General features: G+C 40.4%; 1 protein-coding gene across 4 annotated transcripts in view; it reads right to left on the bottom strand.

Annotated features, from left to right (window-relative positions):
• LOC124159564 (WD repeat-containing protein 47) overlaps nt 1–18,391 on the bottom strand; it is a 569,600-nt gene that overhangs the window by 183,770 nt on the left and 367,439 nt on the right. The window contains exon 1 of one of the 4 annotated variants that reach the window (XM_046535463.1): nt 16,134–16,206. The exons of the other annotated variants lie outside the window; for them this stretch is intronic. Within the exon in view, the coding sequence (XP_046391419.1) occupies nt 16,134–16,180 (47 nt within the window). The 5' untranslated portion in view covers nt 16,181–16,206. Of the gene's footprint in view, nt 1–16,133; nt 16,207–18,391 lie in introns of those variants that run through there. 4 annotated transcript variants of the gene reach the window in all.

Below are 18,391 nucleotides of genomic sequence, written 5' to 3'. Positions count from 1 at the left end.
CTTAGGATTTAAGGGGATAATTCGAAGAAGACAATCACACAAGGACAAGAGGTTGGGAAATGATATATACTGCAATATGTATTCATGGGATGAAGAAGGATAAAGAGAGAAGGAATTCGTAATCATGGAATACGAGAGTTGAGATATGCAATTAACCAACCTCAGGATTTAAAAACTAGACAGACAATAGCAATAGACTAAAAATCTTGACAGCCGATGGATAAATTCTGCGAAGTAATCAGGAAAGGTAGAGGAAGACAATCCTGATTGTCTGTTGAGCTGAAGAGACAATAGAATTTGCAAAAATTACTTTCATAAAAATACAAATTGAGCGAAAAATCCACGGAGAAAAAACCATTTGCATTGACCAATATCCTGGTCAAGGCGAATGATTTTTTTTCTGTGGATTTTTGGCACAATTAGTGCACTGCGGGTGAATTTCGTAAAAGTTATCACTGTGGCTAGTCCCGGTATACTCAAAACTAAAAATGCAAATGTTTGATGCGTCATATTAAAGTCGGTGGAAACGAGGGCGGAATTTGGTTGACGAGACGCAATGTTTTCTATGGAGAGTGGCGGCGAAAATAACTCGGTCCCCCTTCTTATGCCCTTCTCGCAACGATACACCTTAAACTTCGGCAAGAATTTACATACTTTTATAAATTTAACTAATAACTATAGCATTGCACTTCAACCATATTTGAAATCTGAGAAAATTTATGAATTTTGGAGAACATTCATAAATTGTTGATGGGTTAAGATTGCTGAAAGGAAAGACAAACTTTGAAGAATCTAACTGAGATTTAATTTTCCTTCCACAAATGAAAAACACAGGTTGGACATGAGAGAGGAATAGGCTGCTGTAGACAGAGATAAAATAACGTCACAACACAGAGAGATTTGTTTGATGACTTGGTTTAGAGCCACGGGGTAAAGAAGCACTCTCTCCCTACCGTTTCACGGCTGCAAACAGTATAAAAAATATGCGAAACTATGAGCGCTTATTCTGACGCAGTTATCCGCGCTTGGATCGACTCACGCTAATGGTTTCGCGGAAAACAACGAAGAAATGTTTGACGCGAGCGGAAAGTTTGGCCTAAAATGCATTCGCGACAAATAAACGCACGCAGAGTCGTCCGGGGTTTGCATAGAAAATGATATTGACGATATAGCTTTACAACGGTGCAGTGTAACAGCGAAAGACAAAAATTTTCACAAGGTGCTTCAGACACAACAATTCTCCTTGCCTCCTATCCACCTATACATAGGAGAGCTCCCCAGAACATTGTTTGATGTTTTAAATAATTAATTTTTTATCTGACTATAAGCTTTGACTGAATTGAAATAAAGTTTCACCATGAATTAATGTTGTCTCACAAAAATATAAGAGTAGAGTTAGGGATCAAAACTCTTATCAATAGCTTAAAAATATAGGAAACGAATCGCAATGACTGAAATTTTAAATTCAATTAATAAGGGGGTCCGAAGAAGAGTAGGAGAGAAGAGAAGTCTCGTAAAAACGTTGACGAGACAACTTAATCCGGCATGCCTCACAAATGATAGCCGGATGAAGACAATCGTCGAGGGACAAGTAGAAGGCAAGAACGGAAAAGAAAGACCTAGAAAAAATTATGTGGAACAATAGAAATTCGATCGTGAAATTTTATGTAGATCAAAAGCAATCTAACCTCAAAAAATGTTACATTAAATGCAACACACAACAGGGGATAAATAATGTAAAATGGGATAGTTTGTACGACATGCCTACTTTTTCAACTAAACAGTTTGTGGGTGTTAACTGAGTCAGTTACCTTAATCAAGAAACTCGTGTGATAATTCTTTTAAGTTACTACTGATTTTGACATTTCAAGTGCTGAGCTCACATGGACAAGTGCCATTTTCTCCCTTGGAGTCGTCAGAATCGAAATTTGTGAGAACTTTATCCATTTACTGAAGATTTTATCAATATTACGGAAGCCTAACTCTCCGGTGTAGGCTTCAGTCAGTTCTTTTCGTGAGCTGCCGGGTTTTTCATTAGTGATCGGGAAAAGTTCACCGTCCCCAACTACAATGTACGCAGAAACTTAAAACATTAAGAGCGTTTCCATATTTAGAACGATGTTTAGATTATCATCACGTTGTCATGCATTGATAGGAATTAAAAATTTAGTGCATAATCTTATTTGAACTTGGTTTGCGACAATTGGTATTGGTATTTGATTTTCGCAAGCCCTAAACTCAAAATCTGTTGTTACTCTTCTTCCTTTTTTACAAAGCTTTCTAATTACGTTCATCTGCATCTCAGAGATAATTTTTAAACAATACCACGTGTTTCATGACATTAAGCCTTTCAGCTTGGACACTCTCCCTCCTTTTATCTCCTCGGAAAAAAAACTCAATGGGCAATGGCTGGGCACGAACTTGCACAATCTGACGTGTGTACGAAGGCGCAGTCAAAATTGCGCCGTGTAAAGCGGTGAATCGCTAGAACACATGCGATAATGCGTGGATGTGATACGGCAAAACAGCCCCTGTTCTAATTTCATTCATGCATTCGTGCCATTCCACGCCATTTTAGAAATTAATTCAGTTCTAACCTGCGCAATTCCATGCCCCGAGTAAAACGGACTTAAGCCCTTTTTCCAAGAAATTGTTTAACCCTCTGTCTTAGATGTGAGCCCTACCCTCGTCTCTCCTTCGGTTTGCGGCACTGAGTGAGTGATAACATTATGGTGTAAAGAATCCTTGCCATGCCGTGTGATTGAGTGGTCAGACCTTGGTTCTGAGGTGCGCGCGAGAATGCAATCCGAGCACTTGACGCTTCTTCGGGATTCGACGAGGGAGCCGTGAGTTGTCACTCGCAATTTGCGCGGATGCTCGATACAACGTCTGCTCACGACGCCTCTGTGGCTCATCGGTCTAGGCCTCGCCTCGTTTCCTTTCGTCATATCTGAATTCTAAATATCATGTCTGACTGATGAACTTACTTTTATAAAGAAGAAATCTTAAGAAAAAATTTATTGTCAATGAATATACTGTAACTTAAATATTTAACATTTATAAATATAGAGAAAGTCAAAAAGTACCATACACGTTGTTACTGTAATCACCCATCGTGTCATACGTCTAAAAAAATCTTTTTTCAGTGACTGTTTTTCTCTAGCATTAGGGTCATCGCGCAACCGGAAGTTGTTCATTTATTCAAACCATAATAAAATACAATGCCATGTGTTCAAAAATCCTGTAACTATTGCGTAAAAAAGATATAAGCAACTCGTAAAAATGTAAAATTGTTCATATCTTGGCGGATTTTAGGCCCTACTCGCAACTGAGATATTTATGAAAACCAAATTAAAACAATGCTTTAAGGCTCTATTTGAAGACGCAACAAACTTTTACATTATGAAACATCTAATTAAAAAATTTTAAAAAATCTCAAAAAAGAAGTTTTTTTCCATATTTTGTCAAGGCTTAGGACCTATGAGCGACCGAAGATTTTGATATTTTTTCTTTTGTTTTATCTATATAATTCTCAAAATGCGGTATTACATCTTCGAAATTAAAAAAATGAGTTTTTTTGTCCCACCCCATTGTGCATCTCACCCCTAGTGACCGAATAAAAGCCGTCATTGGCATCCATGGACACGTGCCCATCCACTTCCAAATCGGAAGATATTTGCTCAATAGTGCGAGAAATCGAAACCTCCTTAATTTTTAAGTCATCCAGATGGGTTCCAACTACTTTAAAAAAAGTGTCTTAATATTTTAAGGAACTTCAGAACAAAACTCCAGGGAATTCTGCGGAAAGAGTTTTAAAGAAATTCCACAGAAATTACTGCAATGGCCGATTATGGCCTTGAATTTATTTCAATCCGTTCGTAGCGATGACATGATGGATGACTTTCTAGCATTATTTTCAAATCTTCGTTTAAGAGGACCCCTTTCGACCGGTCGCTATTTGGCCTTATTTGGTGACGGATATCAAATTCACGCTATCACGCTGAAATTTTCAGAGGGTAAATTGTTCGAAAATAACACAGTTTCAAGGAACATTTTGTTCACTTTGTCAACATTTGACTCAAATATAAAACAATAACACTTGAGAAAATAGTGACATTTTTTTCAAATTTGAGACATAGACTATTGAGGACAAGGATGTACTTTACACATGATGGTACCCCGAAAATTTCAAGATGATAGTTTTATGGGAGTAATCCGTGAGCAAAAAGACCAGTCGGGGGTCAAGGTAGCGGACGGCACTATCAGGCGAAGGGATGAATTTTTACGGAAAAATATTAGGAAAATATGCAAAAATAACAAAAACAATAAGAATAAGCAAATTAAAATACTTAGGACATAATATGAGAGGAAACAGTCTAAAAAATGCACAGCCGAGTCTACGAGGGAAGATTTGGGGCAGGAGGACGAGGGGAAAAAGAGGCACGTTCAATTTAAAATTATGGCTCAACTGGGCTCACTTAGAAATGTTCCGGTCAGTCCAATTAAGACAGAACATAGCCATGATGACAGCCAACCTTGTAAGAGGAGACGGAAAATGAAGAATAAAAATAAAAACATGAATTCGCAAACGCTTCACCAAGTCGGCTACAGGCCATTTCGGTGCGGAAAGGAAACACTTGAAATTCTGAAAAGCAGAAGCCTCGCGGCGAGCAATTAACGAGGAAGTCGGCCACAGAAGCGAATACTCGCGGATCAAGCACAAAGAACTTGACGCCTTGAGGAGGCGCTAAAGGTTTAGTTCAAGGTCATGCCCGCCGCCTGCCACAGCTAAGGCAGCTCGTTTATGAAAAGATGTTACTCGGTGAGAATCAGCGACATGCAACGCTCGAGTTTACCGAAGAAACATCACGCTAAGACATGAAAATTCACGATCCCTTCGTTAAAAGAAAACAACCATTATGAAATGAATTTGAATAGGTTATTATTATTATGTCTTGTGTCATTATTTCGCAACCTATCTACCTATTAATGCATATAAGGAAGGAAATTAGAGCATGAAAGGGCGATATAGAGCACTGATTTCCACGTTTTTGATTGGATAAACCAACCATTGGGCTCATCTGGGAAGTTTTTACGTCTAAAATAAGGGAGAAAACACCTCATATGTTATAATGGTTCTCCAAAAAATATCTGCCTCTTCAATTCAATATAAGAAACCACTTACAATTAGCTTAAGTATGGGTTAGCGGAAAGTGTTCCCCGCTTATATCTATATCTTCAGGACAAAGTCATTTATAGTTCAGTTTCCGCCTCAAGCCGATGGGTATAAAAATTCATCAATATTCGAAAGCATAACTACAACATTAAAAATAACTTCTGAATAGCTTCACCGGCTCATAGATTCCTTTTGTCACCTCAATAACTAATTTACCGCGCAACCAGATCCTTACAAAACTTAGTCTCTACGTTAAAATATATTTTGGCCAACGACGAACTTTATTTGAATTTTATTGAAAGTTTCTTTTGACTAAATATGGGGCTTTAATTTCATCCGAGGTAAATGTTTATTTCAATTCTCAGAAAAACTAAAAGTCCAAATTCAGGACATACCATTCCATTTACAACTAAGTACTCATGAATTACTAACATTTTGATAAATGTGAATTCTAAATGAAGGCATAGGAATCATCTGCCGAAGAAAATGTGACATACCTTTGTGTCAGGGTACTTAGAATATGAATACCGAAGAGAACATCTATCCATTTGCTAATAATTAGCAGTTAATTTCTATTTACCAGCGAGAGCGATCGAATATCAGAGGACTTGTTTAAAGCATCGAAAAAAACTTTACGGCGATAAGATTTAGTACACACTCATTTACGAAAACCTATCATCATTATTTTAAGGGAGCATACGAGAAAGAATTTTCATGAGCCTACATTTTCAACTGTATTTAAAGGCGAAACTTTTGACAAGTCGTGTTTTAATTCTTACAGGGTTAGCCGCTGGCTATAACTGCGAAAGGTGAGAGAAATGAAACTGACACGCGTCGCGGCCATAATTTCCAGGCTGTCACGGCTAGCAAGAGACCTGGACCTTAAAACCTGGACATTAAACGGTGCTGAGCGCAGCCATCTCCCCGCTGATGGCCCGCCAAGGTCCAGCGAGGAAATTAATTGCCGAAGACTGTGACCGCTATGATAGAACACGCGCTCTGAATTACTCTATTCTTGAGCGGAAACATAATGGTAGCTTTCCATACACGTATTAGAGATTAGAAATTGGTCACAAGTTTTTTTTTCTAAGGGTACGATGCCGCAATATGCGTGTATAACGCGTATATATAACGCGTAATAAATGCACATACATATCACGCGGCTTAGGTTCTCTCTAAACGAGAAAATGAATAAGAACTCTAATGACGTCACCAACTCTCGAAAAATGGAAGAAAATTTTCGCATAATTTAACTTTCAACTTGACGAGAGGATGGCTGCCCGATGACGAGATTTCTACAGCTTCGGGGCGTTCAGAGAAAATATTAGTGTGAGCTAGACGCCATCTATCACTCTTCAGCAGAGCAATAAAAGTGATCTGCTGTTAAGCTGTTTCTTGGCTATTTCGAATTATTTTCCAGAGTTAACTTCCCAATCCCATATTATTTCCACATTATTTCCCAATCCAAGGTGCCTTCTTCCGCGATCCACGGATAGAACGAACGAAACACGGCCTGCAAAGCGCACGAAAACAATGGATACGACACTGCGTGTTCCAAATTTTCACGCTAATTATACCTATGATTCAAATCGATCTAACCCCACCCTCACGCTATTTCACCATGTTTTTCTATGAACGCCGCTATGGGAACGAAAATCTTACGCTCCTCATGGATAATTTATTGCCCATGTTTTTCTATAAAGCGGCCTAAAGTGACAACAAAAGAAAAGTGACAAAATTTCTAACTCGCAGCAGTTGACCGCGAGACGCGGTTTATATCCCCAATCCTCAATGGAATCTATGCTGTAGTTTTTCTAATGATAAATTAAGTCGTAATAAAACATAAAATGGGAAAGAGATGAGGAGGAAAACAGGGCACGTCAGCGCAAAACACGATCATCCCCTCTCCGTGGTCGAGGCCCTAGACTGAAGGGCAGGTCACGCCGCGTGACTCCGGAAGCGGTGATGCTCATTCAGGTGACGTGATGAGATGCGGAATGGGAAACAGGGCGCCCCACACGGCAAAAGAAAGAAACGCGATCAAACGCGGGACATCCGGAATGGAAAAAACATCAGCGAATCCTTTAAAAGGAAGTAACTCACAAACACAAACAGTTACATACATTTGGTGATTAGAACGTTGCCTAATCTATTTTTATTGAAAATTTGATCACTTCTAAATTGAAGAATTATGAATATTTTCCAGGTGTAAGGAAATATGCGCAAGAAGACTAGTATTCTCCTTTCCAAAGATTTTTTTCAAGAGCTAAATTAGAATTTCAAGTTCAAAGCATGTTGAAACGTCAATGGAGAGAAAGTACATTCTCGCTAACTGTGAGGCAGGTAGGTTGATAAAATGAAATGGGCTCGTAATATTCAACGCTGTGAAGATAAGGTGCTTGATAACCGGATCGAAGAGATATATTTATCGTCGTTTTATGATGAAAGGCAAGCCTCGTGCGATTATTAAACTTGTATCTTTTAAAAAAGGGCAAAGTTTGATGCCTCAGTCTGTGTTCAAGACAATATTCATAAATATTCAGATAATAATAATTGGCTCAGATCTCAGTAGATCAGATCTAGGACTCAAGTTCAGTTAGAGTTAGAGTTTTAGTTTCAAAACTAGCTTCAACACAACTCACTTGAGCTAGAGTAATTTTCGTTACGTTCTGTGGTAAAATTTTGATATAGCTAAGCTCTTTGTACTCATGGTCTTCCGCTCATAAAAAACTACCATTACAGGCGTACAATATCACCCGTGGACATTTTTTGCCATAGATTTTTGATTTCAATAACGTGAGGTAAAAGGTGGCTGAGATATTTGAAATTGGGGACTGAATTTGAGTTGGGATTAATCTTATCAAGTGTGAAGTATAGTCTGAGTAAGCCTCGGGACTCGAGAGAGTTTTCGCAATACTATGGTGGGAATGGAGTCGAGTTTGAGTCAGTTTCAAGATTCCCCTAATATTCTTTAATGAGCCTTTATTGACATCTACCTTTCCTTAACGGTGAAGGCACCGATAGGTTGAGTCCGCCAATAACCCCCTATAAGTTGAAGCGAATGCGGGTTAATTCCAAGTAGTGTACCTTTGTTGGCATTAAATAATCATGATATAACAGATTCCCATTTGAATAAGCCTCCCATTTCATAATTTCTCTAGTCTTCCCGGAGTTGCACTGTTTCTATGTTGGTCTCACCCTCATGTCATTGCGTAGGCACGTACAGCGATCTAGGTAGTACTTATACATTACGAAATCTTAACAATAAAAAAATAATCTCGCAGCAGCATGTATTTCGAGGCGGCAAAATACGAATAAGGATTCTTTTACCACAGCCAAGTAACTGCAACAGAAAAAATCAGAACGTTAATCATAAGATGTGAGACTCTTATGAGGTCGTTCAAACACACCTGAAATCTCTATCCAATCGAAGAATTCAAAGTAAGATCCGAAGTTAAGTTGAGACGAAACACAAACCTCCCCCACAAAAAGCCATGCTCTCGTAAGAAAACGCGGAAGTTGCCGCCAATTTTTCATGAGTTTGTGACATCATCAGCGTATTTGCGAAAGGGACATAAAGCTCTTTGCCGATTCCTCATCGAGATTAGCTCGAAAAGCAGGCGTCGGATCGAAGAGAGGAAAAATATGGTTCTTCTAATTTTCCCAACTGTGTCACAATTGACAATAAAACAATATTTGGGCAATGAGTCCATTGTACAATAAATTGCGTGAACGATTTGCCAATATAAGTACGTCGATTTTTGTCTGAAGTCACTGTGATGTTTGCAGTGAGAGAAATTCCGCTCAACCATTCAAGGGTAACTATGGCAACTCTGCAGTCAACCACAGGAGGGCGACATTCCACAGCGAAATTACCGCCTGGCTCTCTCTCCCCTTCAAGGAATGAATGGCTCGCTCCCATCAATCATGACACTGTCCGCGCCCAGCAGGGTCACGGGTCAGACTACTTGGCCGAGAGGCCTGCTACGGCAATCCCCTCCCAGTGACCAAGTGACTCCCAGCCGTCACGAGTCACTTCCTATGAAACACAGAGATCTGCCTCTCGACATCCGCAAAATGATGCTATAGATCGATATAAGGGGAATCTACAAAGAACGCATCGACTGCAGTTACGAAGCCACAGTCCGTCCTGCAGAAGTGCGACTAGGTTGCCGTCTAGGGCCGGCGGGGCTTACCTACCTTTCTAGTTGAACAGTGAATTAATGAATGACCATTATCTGCTCCACTGCCTGTCCTTCCAACTTGAAAATGCTTGAGCGCCCAGCTAATTTCTTCATTTAAGCTATCTAAACGCCCTTTGGAACATACAAAGAGGCAGCTTCGAAAAGCCATCTTCTCCTGAATCTTATCATTTTCAATTTTTTTATTCTTTATAATTATTAATGCTGCACCTTTTGAGTTTAATATTCGAGATATAGGCCTACTCGGGTGTTTTTGAATAATTGAATAAATAAAAATAATTCGGCGCTCAATGTTATCATCAAGGATTTTGATGGAATACGACAATAAGTGTCGGGTCACGAACAGGCTTTATTGGGATAAAACGTGTTGATTCAGCAATTTTTCACTTTCATGTCGGCGCCTTGGGAGGAGAGAATGGCCCCTGTAAAACACTTTGGCGGTGTTTTCACGTGTTCCTTAATAATATGGGAGATACCAGAATCCTACACTCACCATAAATATCGCCACGGACTAAGGTCTGAAGGTTGCCGCATTTTTGTGATATATTTCGGGATTCCACCCACTTTTCCTTTCTTTATGACGTGTGCTGAGGATCCTCACACAGTTGTTAATGCCAGAGACACTCTTTCGCATCCACAACTTCATCCCCCGACTTATTCAAGAGGCACGGTCCATTAAGTCGCATTAGGAAGATGAGATGCGGTGTCGGGAGTCGTTTGATAAGCGGCGGCGTGTTTGACCGGCATTTAGCACGACGGCGCGGCGGCCACCTGAGCGACAGACACCGCTTATGAATAGACGCCTCGCCTACACGGAAACGAGACGTCCATGCGGAATGAATGACATGGGACGATACTCGAGAATGCGCATTACAAAGAGAGACAACGGCGGGGGCGGGGCGGGGACTCTCTTGAAGGCATGGACCAAAAAGGATGAGGGAGAAGGCTAGATCGGTCGCGGGAATAAATAGCAATCGAGTTTAGGGAGCAATCGAAATTGATGCCCACCCTTAAGCCTTGTTCACACTCCGACTGCTATAAGAGAAACGATACAAAACGATATCTCGCAATTGCTATCAATACAGGAGAGCCCCTGGAGTATCAACACGCTTCTACAGGACAGAAGTGGAGAAAAAAACAAAAGAAACGACAATGGCGTAAAATAACGATAACGAATACTATTAAAGAGGATCTCCTCTGGGTGAGTTATCAAGCAGCACACATTTAAATAGGTTTACAGTGGTCGCTACTCGCGTCGCTGACGAGAAAAGCGATCCGAATTTCGAGGAGAAATAAGCTATAATCAGGGATGATCACAAAAATATATATTCCTGCTTATGTCATGTATCATATTCAAAACTTCTCAATGCAAACACTGTATTCCAAAATACAGGTAAAATTGGACCGCTCTTCTCTCATTGCCGCGCTGCGGACAGTTTTGAAAACCGATGAAAAAGCACCGAAGCGGCGTACAACTGAATTTATTTCAATTTCATAGTATTTACAGCTATTGGGGGCGACGCGAAGGTAAATAATTTCCATGTAACTAATGTCATTTGCAAAACACTGTGCGATACAAGTATTTTGTATGCAGACACGCGCAAGAGTGCTTAGCAACAGTGAAATTCATCGTCAAACATCTTAGCGGGGATTCGAACCCAAATCTTCCAATTTTCTGCCAGATACGCTAACCCTGTTCAATCCACACGCCATCTTCTTCTAAGGCGGTTTATATATTTTTTAACGGGGTTTAACCGAATCATTTATCGACGTCTCAATGCCATTGTGAAAAACTCAATATTTTATCATTGAGAATTTCAGCCTTACCGCATGCGCTCGCGCGCATGACTGCACACAAATTACTTGCTTCGTGCTGTGATTAGAAAACTTCCGTCGCTGAATAGCAACTACAGTAGGATTTCATCACCCCGACAGCGGCTTAGCAAACACGACCTCCGTCTCCCGTGCCACCGTGTGGACTTGAGTCTGGTTCAGTTAAACCCCGTCAATACAAAGATGAATAAGTAACACATTAGTAACTTGTAAAGTAACAGGTTAGCATACCTGAACGGAAATCGGGAGATCCGGGCTCGAATCCCGGCTCAGCTAAAATATTTTTTCATGGCGAAATCCACGATTAGTGTAATGTGATTAGACTTCATTTGATGCGTTTGCCATCTAATAACTTAAAAAGTCAACATGGTTAATTTGCCAAATTTGATTTTTATAACTATTCTTTTGGTAAAGGGAATATTATGAAACATTTCTGGTCAGCATGACATGCATATTAGGACAATAATCAAAATTTTCCCGCTGCTTAAAAGGGTGGTTAAAAGGTGGATAACTGAACGCAATTTCCAGGAATCTTAGTCCGGATTCCCAATTTTCGTGGTCGTCAATAGAGAGAGTAAAATTAGAGGAGTATCCTTTGAAATTTCATAAAAATAACGACTAATTGTGGGTATTTCCAGTGAAATGTGTTTGAGCTTTCCCATCGAGAATGAAAGAGATTAAGCAGCTTCCACTTAAAAAAGCAATTATTTCGAAAATATATAATTCGTTTCTCGCGCTTACCTCCTCAAGTGCCGGCAAAATTTCGAGATCAATTCGAAGAAAGAAATGCCTTCCTTCGGCAGGATCCATAAACAGCGCATCGCCGCTCTGAGAACATACGAGAGACAGCGGTGAATGCACCCATCGCGGAAAAATCCCAGAGCTAACAACAATCGACGGAATACAACAGAGCAAAGCCATGGTGCTACCACAGCTCAAAGGATATTCAGAAAACGATCCCATTATTCCCCAAACAATAGTTGCCCTAGATTTCCTCATTGGCTCAGGTATAAAGCACCTTGGACAGGGGACACTAAAAATGATGGGGAAGCCGTGAAGAAACGAGACGGTAAGATTTTTATGACGGTAGGATTACGAGCGAGGATGGGTAAAATCCCACTGGCATCAATTCAGGACACAGACATCCTAGCGCATCCTAACTGTGGAATGCGACGGTGGTCCACAATGGCAGCAAAGCAGTGAAGCACAACTGAAAACATCGAGAGAGGCCGAGAGCTGCAATTTAATGGATTAGAAATGCATCAATCGATGCGGATGTTGAAGGAAAAGCGTGAAGGAGGAATTGAGAACACACTACGCATTATAATGGTGAAATAATTATTATGAGAACTAAACAAATGATACATTAGCCTCATTAAGAACAAGGTTATTGAAAAGTAACAATATTTAGCCAATTCTACAGCATATGCAACCCCAGTTGCTCAGATTTTTATTTATAGCTCAGATTTATATTTGTATTTATAGCCGGACATAAGATTTAGAAGTATATCTCACATTTTTCTAAGGCTATGACTCTCTACAACGGTGGGAGGGAGTGGTAAAGGGTATAGATGACACTTTGGATGGCCATTAAACCTCACGCAAATCCCTTGACATTGGACAACCGTGAGTTACTCAACAGCAGGAGCAGTATTGGGCCAAGTCAGTCGTTTCACTGACGCCGGAGTCAATCGCGAATGGTCGATCGAATCACAACTGATATCGATCACTATCTATTTCGGTCACTACTTATAAATGTAAACATTTTCCTATGCCTGAATTTTAAATAGAATACCATAATTAGTCACTAAATCCCATGATCGAAAAAAAAAACACATTAAACGGAGGATTCGATTTTGACGGAGGATGACACACGCAAGCGACCTATTTTCAGGTGAGAGTAACTGGAAATCTTTTCATGAAAGGATGAAGTTCGCTATGAAAAAATATTTGACTTAGCCGGGATATAATTATAAAACAATACATAATAATTATAATTAAAAATTATTTATTAATTCATTATATTATCTAACAATTTATTAATAATTATTATAATGATTACAAATATTTTATTAAACTTTGCACCCGTTCGCTTGACTGCGTACAAAGTCACTTGTTTCTGCAGTGCTTTGAATATTTTCAAGATTACGAGCGATCGACCCAGCCTTCGATCGCGAATGAACGACAAACGACTTTGGTCGTAAACGGCCTAAAAGATTGCATCATTCGTCGGAGTGATTCCGTTCATGAATCGATCGTACGATAGATCTCGACGGCGTCGTTCACGACCGACCCATCACTAACTGCACGAGGAGGAGGCCAATTTGGTGGGAAGGGCATTTAGAATTGTAGGACCTCTGAAGATGATTGGTCGGGTTGACCATCGACACACCGAAGAAATAATTGCAGTAACCCTAAAGAAATACCTAAAGGAGTCTATGGAGGAAATGTCACATATAGTGGAAGATACGAGAATACTACAGAAAAAAAATCAGCCCATATCGTGTAAGAAATAAAAATTTCGAGAATTGGATGGAATTTCCCAAGAAGACAGAAAAATGTGTCGTCATTATTTAATTAAATAGGGAATATGAAGCCAAATAAGTCAGAAGGTCATCAAAACAGCACCTGGGATGCTTCTTGCGCCTGTTTACGGTTGACTCTTTCAACCTTAGCAATCGAATTCAGATTTGAAAAAACCGAAATTTTGTAACCCCTCCCTCCGTAATCTCAGCACTGATGATTTTCTCTCCCGACTTGAGACTTGCGAACGACGGCGCGCTTGTGACACCAGGTTTTTCCACCGAATCATGAACGTCAACTTCATGTCCAACGGCATTCTCCCAATGCTCTCTCTTTGTGACCATTCCCGTAAAACACGGAACTCGTCTCTTTTCCGTCCACTTCAATAACGTTTATCTGTGACTCAGACACCCCTAATCTACCGGCTACCTCTTACGTACAATTCCATGAAAGCTTCATCTGTTGGCCTAACATCATCAATTTCATCATTTACAACCGCCATCAGAAGACTTCGTGTCCCAATCCTTCTTCTCTTTTCCCTCCCTCCCTAAATTACAAAAATAGCTGATAAGGAGGTCAAGTTAGTGATATAATACGCATCATCTGAGTTACCCTTAATTAACCCTTTGCTTATAAAGCCAATGCAAAAGTTCTTATTAACTGTAGGTATTTGTATTTGATTCAAAATAAATAAATAAAACTCATGAAAAGCAAACACATTTTCTAAATATAAAAGATTACATCATTATTAAGCTTATAATAAAAATCTTATAATATTATTAAAAGTATATTTTTAGCGTTCAGAAGGGAACACATTGACAATTGTGCTGGAAAAACGCGACAGCCAAGAGGTCAACCGCGTTGGGTCACGGTGGTTGGCTCCCGACAAAGGTAGTGGAAAAGCCATTGGGGACACATACTTTGCCTACCCAATACTCCACTCCACACACGCCCAATTGCAGACACATACGCTGCAATCTCATCTCAAATATGAGCTGAGAACATTTTTGAAGCAGCGTCATTTCCCATACATTTAATTTCTAATTAGCACAATTCTTGTTGTCCTTCTCATGATAAGTAGTTTATTGGCTTCACTTTGGGAGAAGGTATCAGCATTCAGCGGTGTTAACCCAAATAAGATATTTATTTCTACCGAGAAGAAAAATTTTCCAAAGGTGTGCAATATCGTCAATAACTGCTATGGGTGTACAGATAGTGTAACACAGATTTTGAGGGAATTATGCTAGGAGCCGCTAGAAACTCGAGTTCTGTTCGCCAGGGTTAGATTGCTTGAGCAAGTGAGAATGGACATCTTTCAAAGCGACTCGAAGAACATCATGTAAGAACTTCTATGCATTTCCATGCCCGGAGAAAATGATAAATACAATGAGGTATTTGGCTGAAGAATAGGAAATTGTATTCGTTTTTCCACTAAACAATAGAGGACATTAATACATGCTACGTACACGCTTTTCCTTTTTTTTAACCGTTTGGTTTCCTAGCAACCCCCGCCACATGCCTATGGAAGTGTCCTTCGGGGTAGTAAGTTAATGCAGATGAAGCTTCCGACTGAAATACAATTACGACTGACCGCACAATGAAAGGCATGAGTACGGCAACTGTACACCGGCAGGATCACTGTAGCTAGATGGCTCCGGAGAGAACGCCACGAATCACGAAGAAGACATGCCAAATGGGGTGGAATGTCTCTGGGCTGGACACTATCACGAGCCGGTGACACTTATCGGGCCATGAAGTTCCGGCGGTCATTGAAATATACGCGACGCGATTTTCCACTGTTTAAACACACAACGCGTTTTGACTCACAGACTCATCGTGAGGGGAGAAACAATTCTTACACAAAATTCACTAACTCGTGATTAACATTGTGGTATTCCATTATAAGTTTTCCTGGATATCACACAATTACTTTTACCACTTATTTTTTGCGACCCGGGTTTCCATGAATTATCCCGGCTCTGTAAAAAATAAGTGGCAAAAGTAATTGTGTGATATCCAGGAAAACTGATTCTTACACAAGTTGATGTGCGACCAAGTTGTCGTAAACACCATGTTCGGCAACAGTCTGAAATTTGGAAGATGTCACTGTTATAGTACATAACTGAAAAACTGGTTGTATTCCGACTAATCTAAATGATTTCCGCAAGATGAATTGCACGCTTGATGTATGTAGCTTTGCACCCGTCCACCTGACTGCATACAAAGTCACTTATTACATGCGATTTTCAGTGCGAGCATGCACATATTGTGCATACATACCATATCAAGCATGAATTTGTTGACATTATCTGATTATGTCAGACATCCGTGGATCGCCGTGCTAACAACGAAAACACGACATTTACGCAGAGTAGCCACTCCATTGAAAGAAAACTTACGCGTGTGGTGAGTGCCAGGCATCGCTGAGAACGCGGAGAGAAGTCATGGCGGAGATCCGGACTGCGGCATCGAGCGGCAACAATGGCGCGGACAGACTGACCGCGACTTCCGAAACAAAATCACCCCAAACAACGAAAAAAAATCGAGGTGGACGGAGGGGTGGAACGGAGGGAGGGGAGACGAAAAGAATAAAAGAAACGGAAAAAAAATCCTTGGCTGGCCTCAAAAAATCACGTAATTGGATGAAGATGGGGGTTATAAATGCGACGCATGAGAAGGCGCCCACCACGGACAAAGACGAAGCGGAAGTGCGCACTCCGCTAACGACCGAAGCGACGCACCGAGGTACGGTCTCCAATTTTCGGCAATTTAATCATCAGACACAACGGGTGCAGTGTTTACAACCGCGAGACACATGTGGACCGCAGTAGCTTAATTACGACCATTGGATCAAAGAAAAATGGTGTTGAAGAAGAATGATGACGATCAAATGGATATATCGTTTGAGAGATGCAGAAATACGTATTAAGAAGTGTAGATGAGAAGTGCTAGTTGCAAAACGTTGGGTATAAGACGGGGCAATTAATTGGGCCACCTTATGAAGAAGGATGGAATAATGAGAATTTTCGGTTGAGGGCAGGTTGAAGTGAAGAACAACAGAGGTAGGCTTCGGATGAAATACACTGGGCAGGTGATGATGGACGTAAAGCAGAATTGTACGAAATGACACAAAGAAAAATCATTCGCCTTCACCGAGGTTCAAACCCGGATACCCCGATACCCGGTCGAGTACTTCAGCCAGTTAAGCTACCGAGACATCAATGCCCTCTGTGGCACTTTGTGGACTATACCGGACTAGGTGGTATGGATTGCTGCGCATATTATGCGACTAGCGGTCCAAATCGTGCGACACTGCGCCACTGACGGAGAGCATAGCCAGAAAGAACTTTGGACACAAAGAGGTGTTCGCTCTTAACTGATTCTATTTTAACGAGACTAGCCACGATTATAAATTTATGGAGTCACCCGCAATGCAAAAACGCGCGAAATTCCACAGAGAAAAAAATCATTCGTCTTGACCGGGATCCGAACCCGGATCCCTCGATTTGCGGCCGTGTGGTTGGGCCAGTTATGCTCCCGAGGAATCATTCTGCCAACTTTAAATCCCCACAGGATGAGATTAAACTCCATGATTTCAAGCTTAACTTTGTGAAAATCCATTGTAAACAATTAAACAGGCATGGTACTTTTTCACATAATTTATTTAAGACTAGACGGATGAGATTAGCTGAAATTGTAATACATCGATTTTATATTGAAAACAAATATAAAATCAGTTTGTATGTTTAACGGATAGTTCACTTGATAGCACAATTAACATAAGTCAACAATGGCAATAAGGAATTACCTTTTTCGAGAAAAATTCTCTTTTCACGTGCAGTTGAAAAAGAGAAGATGGCATTTCACGAATGATGCATTCATGGATGGTCGCCAAATAAAAACAAATTATCGAATCAATACGAATGAAATGAGTTTAAGGACAGACATTCGGAAGGTGAGATTATCGTACGAAGCACTGTCCGGCAGATTCTTTCCATGAGAATACGCGGAGGATGTAGGGATAGGTACGAAACAACGTCAACAAGAGAGAATGTATAGGAGTGAATTGATTGCCAAGGACCGGGGATTGAACCACAGACCTCTGGCTTTCCGTGCGATTTACGTTAGAAAATCATTGCGCTATCAAGGTTTTTCTTATTCTAGAGGCACTTAACCGTGATACATAGGGCTAGGTGATAGGCCCTCAACTTTTTTGCTGAATAAAGTTGAGATATTCTGGAGGGAATCACGCGGCTGAAGACAATGAACTTTGGAACTAACCCTCATAGCAGGGTCACGACAAATCGAAAGGGAATATCAGGGATCTAACAGATAAATTAATACAATTATGGAGACTAGGGCGTATTTTTAAAAACTCTACTTCAGTTAATGGGATCGATAACAATCGGTACAGTAGTAAGCGGCCGTCAGCGTATCTATAAGATGCATAGTGGTTGGAGTCGTTTATTACAACTACATCCGAAAGCATATTTTTCAAGACAAGACCAATTCACCCTGAAAATTTTAAGACGAAAACGTAAGTTTAAAACAAGTAATTAATTGCGCAAAAAGTTGAAATCCGATACATGTAGAGAGGGAGTAATGCGTCATCTTATGACAGATTTCTCGGTTTTCATCACCCAGTGATTCAGCCCGA

This window comes from Ischnura elegans, chromosome 5, assembly GCF_921293095.1.
Source record: "Ischnura elegans chromosome 5, ioIscEleg1.1, whole genome shotgun sequence".
NCBI lineage: Eukaryota > Metazoa > Arthropoda > Insecta > Odonata > Coenagrionidae > Ischnura > Ischnura elegans.
The sequence above is the reverse complement of the archived record's forward strand: the minus strand, read 5'-3'. Positions and strand labels throughout refer to the sequence as shown.